Genomic DNA, 18,207 nt, shown 5'->3' with positions numbered 1-18,207 from the left:
TCATGGCGTAAAGAATGACATCTGAATGTGGCCTGAAGATAAGCTTAGACTTTGCATTTTGTTGGTTTTAGCAGAAAAAAAAAAAAAAGCCTTAAAAGGGGTTCATACCCTTTTCACCCCAGCAGCCCCCCTGATGTTAGCATAGGAGCATCTCATGCTCCGATGCGCTCTCTTGCCCTGCGCTGGATCGCACAGGTTACGGGCTATTTTGTTTACAATACACTGCTGGGCGGAAGCTTCCGCCCGGCAGTGTGTTCGGTGACGTCACCGGCTCTGATGGGCAGGCTTTAGCGCTGCCCTAGCTGTTTTACTGGCTAGGGCAGCGCTAAAGCCCACCCGTCAGTGCCGGTGACATCACCAGGCTTCCTGGGAGCCCCTTGGAGAGTCCGGTTCGTCACCGGAACTCCTGAAAATGCCTTTGTCCTGTGCGATTTAGTGCAGGGGAAAGGAGCACATGAACTGCTCCGATGTTCAAGTCAGGGGGGCTGCCTGGGTGGAAATGGAGGGATGTCCGGGTTCAGCTCTGTTCTATTAGAGTCCAGCTGTCCCGTTCCGCAAAATATGGAATGCACACGTACGTCATCTGTATTTTTTGCGGATCCGTTTTTTTGCAGACCACAAAATACACACAGTCATGTGCATGAGCCCTAAGGCAGTGTTTCCCAACCACTGTGCCTCCAGCTGTTGCAAAACTACAACTCCCAGCATGCCCGGACAGCATTTGGCTGTGCGGGCATGCTGGGAGTTGTAGTTTTGTAACAGCTGGAGGCACACTGGTTGGGAAACACTGCCCTAAGGGACAGAGGACCTACAGCTAAGCTGAAACTCACAGCATCATGAACTCTCTGCCTGAGGAGGTGGTGATGGGGAGTACAATAAAGGAATTCAAGAGGGGCCTGGACGTATTTCTGGTGCTTAATAATATTACAGGCTATAGCTACTAGAGAGGGGTCTTCCTCTGGATCAACTTGCGGGATAACAGGCCGAACTGGATGGACAAATGTCTTTTTTCGGCCTTATGTACTATGTTACTATCATAGATCACTATGGTGCAATGAGATCAGGTCAGCCGAGCCGCAGTCGGTCCAAAAAATGCCGCCATCACATCTGAAACTGGCGGAAATACCTCATGTGTTCAATACGCAAAAAAACAGATCCTTGAAAAACAAAGCGTTTTCCTGTGTTTTCCATTTCTTCTTATTCTCATCTGCAAAGATGGACAACAATAGGACCTGCAGCGAGATTCTTGAATGGGTCCTCAACCCGGAAGGTCTTGTGCAGAACGGAGGCAGGGAACCCCACGGACGCACTACGTTCTACTTATTTGCGATGTGGACAGATCATGTACCCATTCAAATTGAATCGGCAATTAGCGGTCCCCAATGCACGGAACGGCCGTGTGCATGAGGCCCAATTCTGATAAAATCTCCACAAACGGTATGTTGCTCCTGCTCTCTCCGAACCCCCACCTTGTGCTGTTAGCAGTTTAGCATGGTTAAAACTGCTGACAGATTCCCTTTAATAGGAACATAGTGGTTTTAACATAGACTGCAATGGTATAAAAAGGGAGAGGTTAAAAGGGTTTTCTGAACCCCAGCAATCAGGTACTGAGAACAGGTCATCAATATAAAAAGTCGGAAAACCCCTTTAAGTAAATGCCCCCAGACCCATGATTACACAGCGCCCTTAGAAATCAACTGATGCCCATTCACACACGGCGGATTTGTTGCCGAAATTTCTGCTAATGAATATCCGTTACCTTCATATGAATGGGGTTCTTTTGGCGGCAAACACTGCAAGCCCCGTTTAGAGAAATGAAACGGTGAATTCACCCTTCTACCTACTCCAAGAGCGAAGGAAAACCGACGCTCCGCGCCAATGCAGATGAAGGGCGGCCACCAAACGAGCGCACTGAACGCAGAAACATCGTAAAATAATTAGATTTTAATACGGAGAATTCTTCTACTATACACGGAGAAGTATCATTTCATTTTAATGATTTCAGACAGGATCAGACGCGGCATAGGAAACACCGATCCTCCTTACAACCAATCAGATTGCAGCTTTCGATACGTCACTTCTGATTGGTTGCAAGGACACGAGCGGTTTCCCAAGTAGAAGTATCAATCAATCAATAACTTATGTTCGCATATTTTATAGCACTGTAAACGTCAGACGCTGTGGATATTGGTAATGGACAGACCCCCATCCCCAAGTTAGAGTTCGTTCACACTAGGTGCAGTTGTCAGGCATCTCCTGCCGGGGGGTCCGGCGCGGCTGCCGGCGATACCACCTGTGCATCGTCCTTTGTCTTCGTGTTCTCCAGAGGTGGTTGAGACTTCTCCAGCTCAGCCTGAGGTGCAGGAATCACTTCAGGCTCCTTCTGAGGTAATATGCCCTCCAAGGCTTCATGCAGGGGAGTAACATTGATGGAACCCAAATCGCCGTAGCGGGAGAGGTGAGTAGGGGCGACACCTGAGAGGGAGAGGAAAGGAGCACAAGAGGTACATCACTCTGCACGGACTGAGTAACTCTCATACTGACACATACTCCAAAGCTGCATCAACATTTCTAGTGGAAACCGTCAACAAGCATGTCGCTTAGCGGAGCTCCAAAACGCAATGCAGCATTCTACGCCTGAAGAAAAAGAATACTTCTCACCAGAGCCAGCTATGTTTAGACCAGCGGTCAGCAACCTTTGGCAATCCAACAGCTGTGAAACTACAACTCCCAGCATGCGCACTCACTTAGCTGTTCTTGTAACTCCGATGGAGTCGAAAGGAGAATTCCGGAAGTTGTAGTTTCAGGACCGCTGGAGCGCCAGAGGTTGCCGATGCCTGGTTTAGACACCGATCACACAGCTAGAGGTTTGCTCAGGAGCTTGCGTAATTGTGAATTCAGCTCTGGGGGACAATGGAGTAGAACCCAGGCCCTAGTTTAGTATCAGTACCCATTACTTGGCAGTACACAACATAAAAATAAATTACCAAGTATCTGCGCCCTCTGTGCTGGAGGAAAGAGGAGCTGCAAGCAGCGGTTCAGATACGGGGTCAGGTCCTCCAAGAAGACTGTGCAGAACTGGGTGAAGAGTTCACGTTCCTGGGGGCTGAAAGCAGCTTCTTCTGCTCGGTGGAAAGTCAGGATGGATTTAACGGCCTAAGGAGAAGAAAGAAAAGAAGAAAACGACTGTTGTGCCGTCATGAGGGATGAGCTGGAATATGATGTTTTAATATAAGCAAATGACCCTCTAGGAGCAACGGGGGTGTTCCCCTTACACCTAGAGGCTCTGCTCTCTCTGCAACTGCCACATCCTCTGCAGTTTGATTGACAGGGCCAGCTGTGATGCCTGGCCTTGTCAATCAAAGTGTAGAGGGCACAGCAGTTGCAGAGAGAGAAGAGCCTCTAGGTGTAATGGTAACGCCCCCGTTGCTCCTGGAGGCTCATTTGCATATATAAATCATCATTTTTCTCTGTAATGCGGACACATATGAACATGGGACCAACACAGATGCCTTCAGCTGCCGAGCGCACATGAAACAGGTCAGCCAGTGTCATAGGGACAGATCTGCTGACAGATGCCCTGTAATGTCTTCCTATAGTCCTACTAACAGGATCTCTCCCTTTAGATCGCGGTCTGCCGATCCAGCCAATTCTCACAGGATTGGGAAACAGTCAGCATGTCTATATGCAAAGCCAAACGGTAAGGAATGACCCTTTCTGAATGCCCTGAATCTAACCTATAGGACATGCATTGGATTTTCAGAAACCAATGAACTTGTAGTTCTCCGAAATGCAGCTTGCAAGACATCACGCTTCCAATTGGTCGGCGGGGTATGAGAAGTCTCATCATCTGCTCTGGAGCATGACACATGGGGCACCTACCTTTTCCAAAGCCTCCTGCAACGTGTTGGTCACTTCCTGAGTTAAAGCCACTGGACAACAGAGTCGCAGGTCATTGAAGGCCACAAGGATGTTGTTGAGAAAGCAGGCCAAGGGCGGGAAGTCCAGGAGAACCATTGGAGGCTGCAGGGTCCCGGGCTGGGCAGGAGGTGCTGGCCCCGGTGGGATGCTGGAGCTCAGGACTGAAGTGGAGGAGATCAGCGTGTACATGTTCATCTCCTCCAGGAATTTCTCCACTGCCTCCTTTGCTGCCCGTGAAAAGTTCTCTGCAGCGACCCTCTGGAAGATGGGGGCCAGCTGCCCGCGGAAATCTACACCCACCCGGCTGAAGGAAAGTCCAAAGTACATGCACTGGCCTAAGAGAGAGTCCAGGCGACTGCCCACGCCTCTCTGAAGATCGACTTCTAGCACCTGCAGGAACTCGCTCACTTTCTGCAACACCCAACCGTGGAAAATGGCCCCTTCGCTGACCGGCAAAAAGCCTGCAGGAAGAGGTGGGAGGAGCAGGGGGTCTTCGTCGGAGAAGATGGCCCGGTACTGTGTGATGACATCGAAGAGGTGCACCCGGCAGCTCTCAATGGTTTTGGTGAGATGGAAATACGGGTCGTCTTGAGGGATGGAGCTCTGCATGGAGCGGAGCCAGAAATCCCGGGCCTGCAGAAACTTGATACGTAACTCCGCTTCAGTGAAGACGTCCATCCTGCGCAGGTAGCCGATCACCCGCAAGCAGGCCGGGAGCTGGATGTTACTGCGCAGCTGCTGGAGGAGCTGGGTCAGCATCAGCTGCGCAGACTGGCGGACCTCGGTCACTATGTCCTGCAGAGGAGGAGCACACCACAGTGTGAGAGGCTGACATGCTACACAATTACCTAGCGTCAAAGAGTTCTGCAGGTCTCTAAAGTGTCTGCTTGCTGTCAGTGAACTGAAAACACCATTTACTAGTGAAGGGATAGGATGCATGTATATGATAAGTGCTCGGCCCACACCTGAATGACCGGGATGGCAGAGAACTTCTTCTCCAGCCGCTTCACGTAGGCGGCCAGCTCCAGCGCCTCCTCGTAGTAACCGTTGCGCACACACGTGTCCATCAGCTGCGGGATCTCCAGGATTTCCAGGATCTCCGTGTGCCGGTTCAGGGTCAGCGTGTTCATCCGCCGGCTGGAGCTGATCTCCTCCGCCTGCTTCACAAACCCCCTGCAAGGGCAATGAGAGATCATGGGAGGAGTAGTAGACAGATAGGAGTACTAGTGACAGGGGTGTGAGACGCTGCGATGACAGCAGGGGGTGGAAGTAGTATTGGCACAGACAAGAGCAGAGAATGGGAGTAGTAGCGAGAAATACGACAGGATGGGAGTACTAGTGACAGCAATGGGAGTGGTGGTGACACATGGGACAGCGATGGGAGTGGTAGTGACAACGATGGGAGTAGTAGGGACACATGGGACAGCAATGGGAGTAGTAGTGACACATGGGACAGTGATAGGAGTAGAAGTGGTAAAGGTGACAGCAGAGGGATGGGAAACCTAGTGACACAGATGACAGCAGCATAACGGGAGTAGTAGTGGCATAAGTGACTGCAGGGGGGTGAGAGTAGAAGTGACACATGACAGCAGCAGAATGGGGGTAGTAGTGGCACTGGTAGTAGCAGGAAATAGGAGTAGTAAACACAGAGATGAAAGCAAGGGGTTAGGGGTGGAAGTAAGAAATATGACAGAATGGGATATGTGGTGACAGGCAACAACGATGGGAGTAGTAGTGACATGTCACACTAATGGGGGTGGTAATGACAAATGTGACAGTGATGAGAGTAGTAGTGACAGGTGATAACAATGTGAGTAGTAGTTCAGGTGACAGCAGAAGGATGGCAGTAGTAGTGACACAGATAACAGCAGCAGGACGGAAGAAGTAGTGGCATAGGTTACTAAATGATGATGAGAGTAGTAGTGACACAGATGACAGGAGCAGTATGGGAGTAGCAGTGGCACTGGTGACAGCAGGGAATAGGAGCAGTAAAGGCAGAGGTGAAAGTAAGGGATTAGGATTAGAAATATGACATGATGGGAGTAGTAGTAACACAAGCGACAGCCATGGGGGAGGTACTGACAATCGTGACAGTGATGAGAGTAGTAGCGACAGGTGACAATGTGAGTAGTAGTGGTAAAGGGGACGGCAGCAGGATGGAAGTAGTAGTGGCACTGGTGCGTGCAGGGCGATGGGAGTAGTAGTGACACAGATGAGAGGATGGGGGTAGTAGTGCCTGGTGTCAGGACCTGCAGCTCTCCTGGAAGCCGGGCAGCTTGCCGAGCAGCCGGGACACATTGCCCTCCACCTGCCCGAAGTCCCGGTAGATGAGCTCGGTGCACTCGGCCGTGCGGATGAAGGTCTTGTAGTGAGTGAAGGCCAGGTCCCGGGTCTGCTGCAGGATCTGCGCCCGCTCCTCCGCCAGCCTCTCCGGCTCTCGCCGCAGCTTCTCCACCCCGAACGAGCTCAGCTCCTGCAGGTAGGCGGCGTAGTCCGGGCTGTCCCTCCAGCTCTCCGGGAAACTACTCCTGAACACCGAGGCCAGGAGGCTCTCGTCTTCCACGTCCGCCGCCGCCATGTCACTGGAGGTAGACGGGCTCCGACTTCCAACATGACGTAGAAGACATTCACCGCTGCGATTGGCTGTGCGCCCTGCGATGACGTCAGGAAAACCGCCGCCATGTTAATGGAGGCATAACTTGTCAACAAACTTTATTGAAAACGAACAGTGTGCCGTCCTATTGGCTGTGTAGTTCTTTCCCAGAGTGCACCGCGAGGCTCCTCAGTATCCGGCTGCTTCAGTGTCACACGTGGGGGGAAGATGAGGCCGCTGACCGACGAGGAGACCAAGACCATGTTCGAGAAGCTCTCCAAATAGTGAGTGCTGCCCTAAAGGGGCGTACAGGTCGTGTAGCCCTGGGGGCAAACTGTGTTTCAATTCGCCAACATTTTCAAGATCTCTGCTTGCTGTTAGTAAATGAGAACATTCTTGTTTATATCCAGTGGCTGTAACCAAGTTTCCAGATTTCAGCTCAAAATCTGCACCAAATCCTGAACGTGTGAACGGCTCCTAATATGTCTCACAGCTGAACTCCAGACTGATACATTGTAACAGACTATCAGAACAGAAGAGCGATTTGCTGATGTATTTAGACTGGATACAACTGTAGCAAATCCTCAGCTGCGATAAACACGGGCCTGTACAAGGCCTCTCAGTGCAAATGAGAATGTCCCCATTCATTGACAGCAAATGGAGATCTTGATGTCTTTGGAAATGGACTCATTAACCACCCCTCCTCCTTCTACCATCCGCAGCATTGGAGAAAACATAAAGCTTCTTGTGGACCGGCCCGACGGAACCTACTGCTTCCGGCTGCACAATGACCGCGTGTACTACGTCAGGTGAGCGAACGTGGCGTTTAAAGGGGAAGTTCTGCTTTAACACTTTAAAGGGGTGTTACAAGCTATCAAGAAAACCGAAGTGGATCCAGCGAGTAAAACCAAGAAAATCTTTATTTCTTCTGTTAAAATACGCAGCACAGTATTTCTCTTGTAGGAAAGCTGACGCGTTTCAGCCTATACAGGTCTTAATCATGGAGCAAGGTAGTCTAAAATGCACAACCAAAACATGATCACTAAGGGCTCATGCACACGACCGTATGCCCTCCGAGAGATGCGGGCCATATGTCCCGGAGCGGCATACATCGTGCGCACATGAGCATAGGTTACTATGAGTGCAGGACAATAGTCCCGCGGACGGCCCAATGTGCACAGTATCGTATGATTCTCTAAGGAAGGGCTCTGCAGTCAGACGAGTACAGGACACAGCTATAGAACTCCCTTAGAGGGGAATGGAGCAACGGTTCGCATGCCCAACCTGCTACTTTGTTCATTTCAGGGGCTCTGACAAGTATCTGTTCCCCATTCCCGGTAGGTACTCCCACCAATCTAAGGGCTCATGTACATGGCCATTGGTCGGCCGTTCCGTGAATTGGGGACCGCAATTTGCAGTCCCCAATGCACGGGCAACATCCGTGCGGATTCCACAGACCTGAACACGTTCTATTTTTGTGCGGAGGCACGGAGAGAAACCCCACAAAATCACTCCATTCCGCACCGCAGCTCCGGATTGCGGACCCATCCAAGTGAATGGGTCTGCATCCATGATGCGGGGTGCACACAGCTGTTGCCCGTGTATTACGGGCCGCAATACGGGCACGGCTGGGCCACCGCCGTGTGCATGAGCCCTAATAGTGACCTCCTAACCTGTGCACAGGGGATAACATGTAACAAGCAGAATACCCCTTTAAGGGGATGTCCCAGAGAACCATCTGATGGCTGCTATCACTGAGGGGAGTCTTGTCCCACCACATATTACATGAACTGCATGGTTAGATTATATACATAGATTGTAGTCTGCAGCCATTCATGCACATGAATCTACATAGGAGCTGTGTACACAAAACGGTAGCCTGTTTCCTCAGATGCAATGGTGCTCTAAAAATATGCTGTGAATGTACACGACCTTTTAATGGTTTAGAATTTAGCCCGTCCTTGTCATGTTTTTCAGCGAGAAAATGTTGAAATTGGCTACAAACATTGCCCGCGACCAACTGGTGTCTCTCGGAACCTGTTTCGGAAAGTTTACTAAGACTCAGAAGTTTCGTCTCCACGTTACGGCTCTAGATTACCTGGCGCCATATGCAAAGGTGATTGTAATTTGTATGGATTGTCTGTGGCCAGATTCTACTCTCATCATCCTGCAGCGAGGTCTGATTCCTGTCTCCTTACCTCTTAGTACAAGGTGTGGGTGAAGCCGGGGGCTGAGCAGTCCTTCTTGTATGGCAACCATGTTCTAAAATCCGGACTGGGAAGAATAACTGAGAACACAGCGCAGTACCAGGGCGTGATCGTCTACTCCATGGCCGACATTCCCTTGGTGAATATTTCCTTTTCCTAATGTGTATTGTCGAAAGTGATGGCGTATGACTGGAGAGGGTCTGGTTTATGGGGCCAAAGTGCTGCTTTAGGCCTCTTTCACACCGCGCGATGCGTGACGTGAACGCATATCACCCGCACTGAATCCTGTCCCATTCATTTCAATGGGTCTGTGCACATGAGAGTTGTTTTTCATGCATCAGTTCTGTGTTTAGGAAAAATCGTAGCCTGTTCGATATTCAGTGATTTTTACGCAGCTCTGGCCCCATTGAAGTGAGGCCTCTTTACACGAAAGATACGGATTCTTTCACGATGCGTTCAGTGAAACTCGCACCATCTTGCAAGCAAGTTCAGTCAATTTGGTCTGCGATTGCGTTCATTGTTTGTTTTTTTCCGCGCGGGTGCAATGCCTTTTGATGCATTTTTCACGTGTGTGAAAAAAATAAAATAAAAATCTCCTAGCAACCATCAGTAAAAAACTTATTACATCCGGATGCGATGCGTTTTTCATTGAAGCCCCATTCACTTCTATGGGGCCAGGGCTGCGTGAAAAACGCTTAATATAGAACGTGCTGTGATTGAAATAAATGGGTCGGGATTCAGTGCGGGTGCTGTGCGTTCACGTCATGCATTGCACCCGTGCGGAAAACTCACTCGGGTTAAAGGGGCCTTAGGGTAAAAAAATAAAGTGGCAGAGGAAGATGCCTTTTACTATAAAACAGGCATGCTCAACTTGCGGCCCTCCAGCTGTTGCAAAACTACAACTCCAATCATTCCCACACAACCATCAGCTATCGGCCTACAGAAGGGCATGGTGGGAGTTGTAGTTTTACAACAGCTGGAGAGCCGCAGGTTGAGTGTACTTGTTCAAGCTTCATTCCTCCCTATACCCCGAGCTGTAAGGTCTCCTCTGTCACTTGGGTCATAGATTGCATTTCAGGTCAGAAATGGTAACGGAACAGTCCAGCAAGTTGGGGTGGGTTCACGATTGACGACAAATCTAGTGTTTTTTTTTTACCACATTTGAGCGGGGGCATGGCTTAACGGCGACGCAGATGGGCATAACGTAAGCCAAAATTACTGGTATCAAAATCCGGAAGAAGGTATGCCAATTTTTAGTTGTATAAACGTTGAAGCAGCGAGTGTATGGATTTATTGTGCAACCTGAGACACGCTCATCATTATGTGCATTTAAAGAAGAGCTCTCACCTCTCCGGACATGTCGGTTTTAGTGATTACCTACATTCCCCGTTCTGGAGCATCTATTCTTATGACTCTGATGTGTCAATCCTTTTATTATTTCTGGTAGAAGTTAGGAATGAATTAATAGCAGTTTGCAATGAAGGTCCAGCTGAGTGTTACCCATAGGGGGGGGGGTCCGGGTCCCTGACACTGGCAGCGCTGACTGGATAGTGTCAACCTGTGCAGAACAGACCCCCAACGGGTAACACCTTCTGAACCTTCATTCCAGACTGCTGCCAACTCACTCATTACTTCTAGCAAGAGTAACTCAACTTCTTGTTTTAATGTTTCAAATGCCCTGAAATATTTTTTTCCCCCTATTATACTTTTATTAAAGGGGTTGTCTCATCATAGACAATGGGGGCATATAGCTAAAATATGCCCCCTTTGTCTTATAGGTGCGGGGTCCCCCACCTACATCGAAACAGAGCCACGCAAGGTGGTGGCTGGAGGACTCCAGTCCGCCCTCCCCCACTCATTTATTTCTATGGGGCCGACAGAAATCTTGGCACTTGGCTATTTTCGCCGGCCCCATAGAAAATGAATGGGGGGCGGCTGCACATGCGCAGTGCGCTCTCCTTCACCTACAGGGCTCCGTTCTCGATATAGGTGCAGGTCCCAGCGGTGGGACCCACACCTATAAGACAATGGGGGCATATCTTAATGATATGCCCCCATTGCCCTTGATGAGACAGCCCCTTTAAGGGATTTTAGTTTTTTTTTTTGCGAAATAAATTGGCAACCAAAGTCTGGATTTCTACCACACCTTATATTCGCACATCACTGACTGCTCAGCGGTGTACGGATTCCACAGAACTGTAGCTATGGGTTCTGCAGCAAACTTCATACAGACAGGAGCCCACATCGGTACTCCTGCTCAGGGGTGGATTGGGAACTTAAAGTGGCCCTGGGAAAAAAAGGTGGCCCCATGTTGTAGGTGTGTCCAAATTGACAGACTGGAGAAAACAAGTGGCCAGGGCCTACAATACCATAAAATACTGCCGTCCCCACCACAGTATTCAACTCTATGATCATCACGAGGACGAGAATACAGTTGAGTTCAGGAGGGCTCCTGCGGCTGTTGAGAATCAGATCATGACGTACCTGACCTGTGACTATCAAGAGGGCTTGAGTGGCCCCCTGGGCATCGGCCACCGAGAAATTTTCCTGTAGAGTCTATGGACAATCTGCTCCTCTGGAATGATGCGCTATGCCAGGATTAGCTGAGCGGGCACAGGCATCTTGTGTTTACATACTATAGGGGGCAGGGTGAGGTGGTAAACATGGATTCAGGGGGTGCCAAAGAGAATTAATCGATTCGTTGCTATGCGGGCAGTTTACGTTACTTTAAATCAGCGCATATTTATTACCTTACAATGAAGCTCCAGTAACCGGCGGCGTAATGTCACTTACTCACGTGCTGCGCATGCTTCATTCATAAATTGGGCGGAGCAGGCGCATCACGTGAGTGACATTACGCCGCCGCCCGCTCTGCCTGTTACTGTAGCTTCATTGTAAGGTAATAAAGATGCGCTGATTTATAGTAAGTTACGGCCGGGGCGAGGAGATCTGTGGATGAAACATATAGCATAAGATGCCACATAGTGTCATCCACAGATCCCCCTCCCCATAACAGCGCCATCAATTTGTTTTAATATGGCCTTTGAACATAATTTTTCAAGTAAAATCATATAAACCCCATTTTGGTGTTTTTTCCTGATTAATCGATGAAATTATCGACAAATAATCGTTAGCTGCGGCCCTAAAGAGAATCCAGAGGTGTAACGGGCCCCCACCGCCCATGTGCAGTTAATACTGCATAACGTAAAATCAGGATTCCCAGGGGCTACTATTTTTCTGTAGGTTTCACCCTGCGGTTTTCTTTTTATTCAGCTTATAATACTGGCATCTTTTTACGTGGCGGAAGGTCTTTGGACCCCCATTCAGGCACAAGGACCTGGGTGCGACTGCTTCCTCTACAACAGGGGTCAGCAATCTCCAGCTACGGTGAAATTACATCTCCCAGCATGCACACTTGCTTGGCTGCGCTCTAAAGAGCACGCTGGGAGTTGTAGTTGCACAGCAGCTGGAGCGCCAAAGGTTGCCGATCCCTGCTCTACAAGAATCGTTTTGCACAGTGTTCAGTAGCCTTAGATCAGACCTGCTGATTCTTTACATTCTGCTCCTTCCAGGGCTTTGGTGTAGCTGCAAAATCCACGCAAGAATGTAGGAAAATGGACCCGATGCAGATTGTAGTCTTCCACCAAGCAGACGTTGGAGAATACATCAGACATGAGGACACCCTGACCTAAATCAGAGACCTGTGTGAAGACTTTTCCAGCTCCTTTCATCTACTGCCGCCATGACCAGACCCAGGAGATCCCCAGTACAAGATCTGCATTACTGTGTTGAAGCCCCCCTGATGTCGCTGGACCTGCAGTCTTATTTTATAGACCTCATCACTACTTTACCATCGGACTGATTGGTATAAAGTGAAGGTTTCCTGTACTACCGCCTGGAACAAGATGAAACCGAGAGGATTTTCCACTGTCCTTTTATTGAGATGCGGCATGTCATTCTACAGTTTATAAGAAAAAAAAAATCCACATAAAAAAGTTGAAAAACTTTGTAAATATATTGCATTACTTAAGTTACACGGAGCCAGAGTTACAGCCTGCATTATACGCCAGAGCTGCATTCACAATTCTGCTGGTTGTCAATGGAAACAGCGAATAAGTTATTGAAAAACGTATCCCTAAATGCAGTGGGACGGCTGCTTTTCTAGACAGCGAGCTAGCAGGGAGTACTGGGAGATTACGCTCGGAAGCCAGCACAGCTGTGAATGCAGCCATTTGGTTAAACTAGTACAGATTTCATACCATAAGTTTGTATTGAGAGCGGCACCAGGAAGATGCGTTTTTTTTTTTCTAATTTATAATAGGGGTTTGGAGGCCAAGGAGTCTCGATCCCACCATTAGTGTGAATGTCCAGGTGGAGTTCTGAGATGCAGCAGTCTGCCCCCCGCAGTGGACCCCTCAGCAGCGGGGCTTCTGACCCTCAGTGGTTGGCTTGACATTGAATAGACGTTTCAGGAAATGCAGCTGCAGGACGCCTGAGACCACGATAAGGACGCTGGTCCCCGCTGACCACCAGTTCACGTACTGATAGTTGGACATGAGCCTGTAGTAGTCGGAGCCCTTCCTCATGCGAGCAAAGTTGTAGTATCGCCACATGTGAAGAACACGACCTTGTACGATCTGAGCGCTTTGCTGGAGCGGGAAAAAAAAAATTAGAATTTAAAGTTGTAGATCACATCCTAAAAGGAGTTGTTCAGTTTCCTATACTGATGCCTTATCTGCAGGGGTCTAACTTCACCCCCTACCCTACAATCAGCTGTTTAAAGGGAATGCAGCATCTTTGTCCCATTCACTTGAATAGGACTGAGTGCGACTACAACTGCTCCTTCCCATTGAAGTGAATGCGACACTTACAGGAGAGCTGCATTCTCTTCAAACAGCTGTTCGTTGGGGGGGGTGCTGGGAGTCGGAACCCCCACCAATCTGATATTGATGACCTAGGTCAGCGATCAGCAACCCCAAGCACTCAAACTACAACTCCCAGAGTTCTCCATTCACTTCCATGGGAGTTAGAAAAACAGCAGAGCATGTTTGCATGCTGGGAGTTGTAGTTTCACAGCAGCTGGAGTGCCGAAGGTTGCTGATCAAGATCGGAAACTGGACAACCCCTTTAAAAGACAATCTGTTTTTGGTATGGAATCCTCACCAACTTCTGCTGTCAAACACAACCCCATTTTCCCAGTGTAACATTACAATACGCCTGATGATTTGTATCCGTGTTCTACACATAATGGCCATTTAAAGGGAATCTGTCACCACAATCTTAGACTTATCTGTAATACATTAGTACTACTGCAGATCACTACTTTTTATTTCCCTACTGCCCCCCCGTTCTTCCACCGTCAGCCCTAACAGCTGCACTGAAATGCACTACACGATGCAGAAGAATCCTGTGCACACGCACAGCAGTCCCAGCAACGTATTCCAGTGCAGCTGGACCATAACCTCTGTATTACTGCAGACGCTAGTCCAAGATCATGGTAACAGGTTCCCTTTAAGGCTAAATGCACACAAGGATTGCGTGCAGAAAATCCGCACTGTAGGTCATGTACTAATTCTATGAGAATTTCAAATTCTCATGCACATGATGCAGATTTTTTTTTTCCATGCGGATTTTAAAATGTCAATTTATTTTTCCGGTCCGGATTTTCTCCATTCACTTCAATGGGAGGAGTAAAATCCGCATGCTGTTCCTGCACCAATGGATGCGGATTGACCTCACGGATTTCCAAACACCTGCAGATATTAGTGCAGATTGTCCGCACATAAATCGTGAACGTGTGCATTCACCCTAAGGGTACACATCCATACAGGACACTGCGTGGAGGGGAAAAATATATAATCTAACTACAAGCAGAATTTGCATATCTCAAAATCCACACCACACACCAATTTCTGCAGTATGTGGGTAACGCTTGTTAAAACTTCATTCACTGTAATAGGCCTCATGCGTGCGTCCGTTGTTCCATTTTCCATGATTTTCAGATTTTCACGCTCCGTTGAAAACTCTGAAAATGCACTGTTTGTGATCCGTGTTTCCTGTCCGTCAAAAAAATATAACCTGTCCTATTTTTTTGACGGACAACGGTTTGCAGACCCATTCAAGTCAATGGGTCCGTGAAAAAACACGGAGGCACACAAGATTGTCATCAGTGTCCGTTTTTTTCCTATTATTTTCAAGGCAGACTTGACTTAATTTTTTTTTTTTCTGGTCTGGTGATCCTCCAAAAAGGAAGACACACGGAAGAAAAAAAAACGGACACTGATCACGGAACCCCGTTTTGCAGACCGTGAAAAAATACTGTCGTGTGCATAAGGCCATACACTGCGGAATTTCCATCTGCAAAATTTGGACAGAAAATCCACCGCATATCAGCCACATGCAAATAGACCCTGAGGGAGCTGCGTTTTGGGTGCAGCAAAGAAATGCATGCACAGCTGCGACAAGTGGCAGCACCCTAAAAGGTCCCGTCACGCAGGGCAATTATTGGGTACAAACAGATCTCATCTTTTCTGACCAGCAGGCAATTATCGGGAACCAACAGATTGTTTCTGATAATTGCTCCCTATGTTGGCCAGTGTAAAGGCGCTTTAAGGGCTGTTTCACACGAGCGAGTCCGTGTGAGTGTGATCCTCCGCTCTGGACTCGCAGGAGCGCACGGCACTATCATGATTTATAATGCTACGTGTCTCTGCTTGACCTTATTTCTACAGAATCTTACCAGCAGCTTTATGTCACTATGATTCTGTGTGAAAAGGCCATGCAGAGACACACAGCATTATAAACCATGATAATGCCGTGCGCTCCTGCAAGTCCAGAGCGGAGGATCACACTTGCACGGAGCGCGATTCCCGCAATAAAACAGCCCTAAGGGTTCAACATCAAGTTCCCCTAAGGCTACATTCATACAGCAGTGAAATAAACGTCCATCAAAACGGGCCGTTTTTATTTTTTACCGATGCCTTTCTGAGAAACTGAGAAAGGCTTTTGGTAAGTAAAATCGGACAAAATAAAACATGCTTTAAAAATGAACGTTCTTCACTGCTGTGTCAATGTTGCCTTAGGCTGTGATATCTCAATGATATCTTCCCATAGAAGCTGTAATACACTCCCAGCATGCTTAGCTGTGTTGCACCCCTCCAGCTCTGGGACCTGGTGCTGGGGTCTTGGGTTCTTCACATCCATTATACTGATGGCGCTGCTTGCAGAGAGCTCACCTCGATGGTTATCAGAGTGTCATTTAGCTTCTGCTTGTGGTCCTCAACATGCTCGGGTCCTTCTCCGTCATACAACACCCCAAAGTTGAGGTACACCTGGACCGAGCCAAAGCTGTTCTGCCAGTTATTTATGCAGAGCTGATAAAACCCTATGGAGAGAAAACAGAAGCACGTGCGTTGTAGCAGGCGACGCGTGGTTTTAATTTGGTCCGGGACAGTTCAATGAGAATCTGGGAAAACACTTGACGATTTGGCCTCTTTTACCCCATCTTATTAGGCTACTTTCACACTTGCGGCAGACAGTTCCGTCGCCGGAACTGCCTCCCAGATCCGGCAATCCTGACGCAAACGGATCCGTCTAATAAATGCATTAAAATATCGGATCCAGTATTTATTTTTTTAAAGGTCTGCGCATCCGTTTATGCCAAAACACTTAATGCCGGATCCGGCACTAATACATTTCAATGGAAATAATGCCAAATCCTGCATTTCGGCAAGTGTTCAGGATTTTTGGCCGGAGAGAAAACTGTGCGCATGCTGCGGTATTTTCTTCGTCCAAAAAACGTAAGAGGGACTGAACTGATGACATCCTGAACAGATTGCTCTCCATTCAGAATGCATTAGGATAAAACTGATCCGTTTTTTTCCAGTATTGAGCCCCTAGGATGGAGCTCAACACCGGAAAAGAAAATTGCTAGTGTGAAAGTACCCTTACCTGTCTCCTTGGTCTGGAAGTTGATTTGCCCACGCATGTCCTTGGAAGTCTCAATGAGAAATTCTTTAGGATCATGGACTGAGGCAGAGACTTGTCTGCTCTTCATGATGCCAGACGTCCATTGAACCTGGAGAGAAGAGAAAAAATAAAATAATGATTTCCACCTGGGTGGTTTCATTCTGATTGCAAAAACCGGAAACCACGCAGACACTGCTAGTGCAGCGTAGATGTGTACCGATACAAGCGGGTACAGGGTATGACTACAAGTAGCGGGCCGCTTTCACACGTCCGTGGTATGAGGACTGGCAGGTGACTGTTGGTGCCCATGTAGCCACTCCTCTGTGTAAAATGTTAGTAACAGTTAGGATACGACAGGCTGTTTGCACTGGGAACGGGTCACCTTGGTATAAGTGATAAGGCGGCTGAGAACATTTTGGCCGGCAGCAGATGTTAAAGTTTCAGCCGTTGCGTCAGCACTAAGGAACAATGTAAAGAAAAGCACCGTCGTATATGAAATGCAGGAATTAAATGGTCATTCATACAAGGAATGGCATAGTAGACAATTTATTATTCCTTGTGGCACTATAAATCCCAGCAAGAACCAGTAGGTATCTGCTGGAGGGTAGAATTTATATGGATCGTTGCTGGAGTCACACTAGGTCAGGTTATATGATTGACGAATAGGTCTGGGATACAAGCAATAACCGATGTCCACTTACCTCGTACCCAAAGTAGAAGAAGCCATTCTGATGTGCATAGTGCCAGAAGCATTCGGTACCTGCAGGACCCAACACAATAGCAAAGTCATAGCGATCTGCCCCCCGGAATAGAGGCTCCAAGCTGTGCCCGCTCAGTGGCTCAGACTTCTGTGCCAAGCGTGGGCATAAGAGAGACAGGAGGAGAACAGCAAGACAAAGCATGATGTGAGCGGGCAGAGGCAGCGTCTGAGCCACGGAAGAGGTACACCTCAGCAATCATTAACCCGCCCACTGCCAGAAGGGCAGCCCCCGCCGTGATAAGGCAAGGAGACCAACTTCTCAGGCCCGAGGCTAGAAACAAGCAGGCATTAAAACTATGAAAACTACACAAAACATGGAGGGGCTATGCAAAAAAAAAAAAATAATTGGCTTTGTCCAGTACTATAGTCACCACCAAAGCTGCACTTTAAAGTCTAATAGCTGCCACATCAGCATCTAAAGTATTCCGTTTGTGGTTTGGCACTTAAAAGGGGTTGTCCAGGATTAGAAAAAAAATAAACCAGCTGCTTTCTTCCAAAAATCCCTACCTGTCCGTCCATGGGTTGTGTCTGGTAGTGCAGCTCGGCTCTATTGGAGTGCACTATTGTATACAGCCTGTGGACAGAGGCGGCGTCGTGGAAGAAAGCAGCCCCTTTAATGTAAGCCCTACACCTTCCACAGGTCAAGCACGTTCCCTGCAATCAGATTTTCTATATTTTGCACTCTAAAACGAGGCAAGAAACACAAAAATGAGCAATTCATGTACAATAAACGCAAAGTTTATTGAAGAACGCAAACC

General features: G+C 48.3%; 3 protein-coding genes across 3 annotated transcripts; 1 reads left to right on the top strand and 2 right to left on the bottom strand.

Annotated features, from left to right (window-relative positions):
- Nucleotides 1-1,924: 1,924 nt before the first annotated feature.
- Nucleotides 1,925-6,545, bottom strand: COG8 (component of oligomeric golgi complex 8). Its single transcript, XM_044270443.1, has 5 exons — nucleotides 6,171-6,545; nucleotides 4,887-5,094; nucleotides 3,883-4,716; nucleotides 2,988-3,156; nucleotides 1,925-2,475 (listed from the first exon to the last, which is right to left on the bottom strand). Exons 1-5 carry the CDS (start codon nucleotides 6,497-6,499, stop codon nucleotides 2,246-2,248), a joined length of 1,770 nt encoding a protein of 589 aa, XP_044126378.1. The 5' UTR covers nucleotides 6,500-6,545; the 3' UTR covers nucleotides 1,925-2,245.
- Nucleotides 6,546-6,686: 141 nt separating this feature from the next.
- On the top strand, nucleotides 6,687-12,734 carry NIP7 (nucleolar pre-rRNA processing protein NIP7). Its single transcript, XM_044270150.1, has 5 exons — nucleotides 6,687-6,798; nucleotides 7,237-7,323; nucleotides 8,492-8,630; nucleotides 8,720-8,860; nucleotides 12,294-12,734. Exons 1-5 carry the CDS (start codon nucleotides 6,743-6,745, stop codon nucleotides 12,411-12,413), a joined length of 543 nt encoding a protein of 180 aa, XP_044126085.1. The 5' UTR covers nucleotides 6,687-6,742; the 3' UTR covers nucleotides 12,414-12,734.
- Nucleotides 12,735-12,878: 144 nt separating this feature from the next.
- TMED6 (transmembrane p24 trafficking protein 6) lies at nucleotides 12,879-17,986 on the bottom strand. The gene is made up of 4 exons (XM_044270149.1): nucleotides 17,391-17,986; nucleotides 16,672-16,798; nucleotides 15,957-16,105; nucleotides 12,879-13,370 (listed from the first exon to the last, which is right to left on the bottom strand). The coding sequence occupies exons 1-4, from the start codon at nucleotides 17,589-17,591 to the stop codon at nucleotides 13,137-13,139; spliced, it is 711 nt and encodes a 236-aa protein (XP_044126084.1). The 5' UTR covers nucleotides 17,592-17,986; the 3' UTR covers nucleotides 12,879-13,136.
- Between the last annotated feature and the right edge of the window lie 221 nt (nucleotides 17,987-18,207).

This window comes from Bufo gargarizans, chromosome 10 (assembly GCF_014858855.1).
Source record: "Bufo gargarizans isolate SCDJY-AF-19 chromosome 10, ASM1485885v1, whole genome shotgun sequence".
NCBI lineage: Eukaryota > Metazoa > Chordata > Amphibia > Anura > Bufonidae > Bufo > Bufo gargarizans.
The sequence above is the reverse complement of the archived record's forward strand: the minus strand, read 5'-3'. Positions and strand labels throughout refer to the sequence as shown.

Coding starts and splice junctions, on each gene's coding strand:
- COG8 (XM_044270443.1), bottom strand. CDS start 6,499: ATGGCGGCGGCGGACGTGGAAGACGAGAGCCTCCTGGCCTCGGTGTTC. Junction 3,157..3,882: donor TGCAGGAGGCTTTGGAAAAG/GTAGGTGCCCCA, acceptor TCTTCTCCTTAG/GCCGTTAAATCCATCCTGAC. Junction 2,476..2,987: donor ACAGAGGGCGCAGATACTTG/GTAATTTATTTT, acceptor TCTCCCTCTCAG/GTGTCGCCCCTACTCACCTC.
- NIP7 (XM_044270150.1), top strand. CDS start 6,743: ATGAGGCCGCTGACCGACGAGGAGACCAAGACCATGTTCGAGAAGCTC. Junction 7,324..8,491: donor GACCGCGTGTACTACGTCAG/GTGAGCGAACGT, acceptor CATGTTTTTCAG/CGAGAAAATGTTGAAATTGG. Junction 8,861..12,293: donor CCATGGCCGACATTCCCTTG/GTGAATATTTCC, acceptor TGCTCCTTCCAG/GGCTTTGGTGTAGCTGCAAA.
- TMED6 (XM_044270149.1), bottom strand. CDS start 17,591: ATGCTTTGTCTTGCTGTTCTCCTCCTGTCTCTCTTATGCCCACGCTTG. Junction 16,106..16,671: donor CTTCCAGACCAAGGAGACAG/GTAAGGGTACTT, acceptor TTCTCTCCATAG/GGTTTTATCAGCTCTGCATA. Junction 13,371..15,956: donor ACACTCTGATAACCATCGAG/GTGAGCTCTCTG, acceptor TTCCCGCTCCAG/CAAAGCGCTCAGATCGTACA.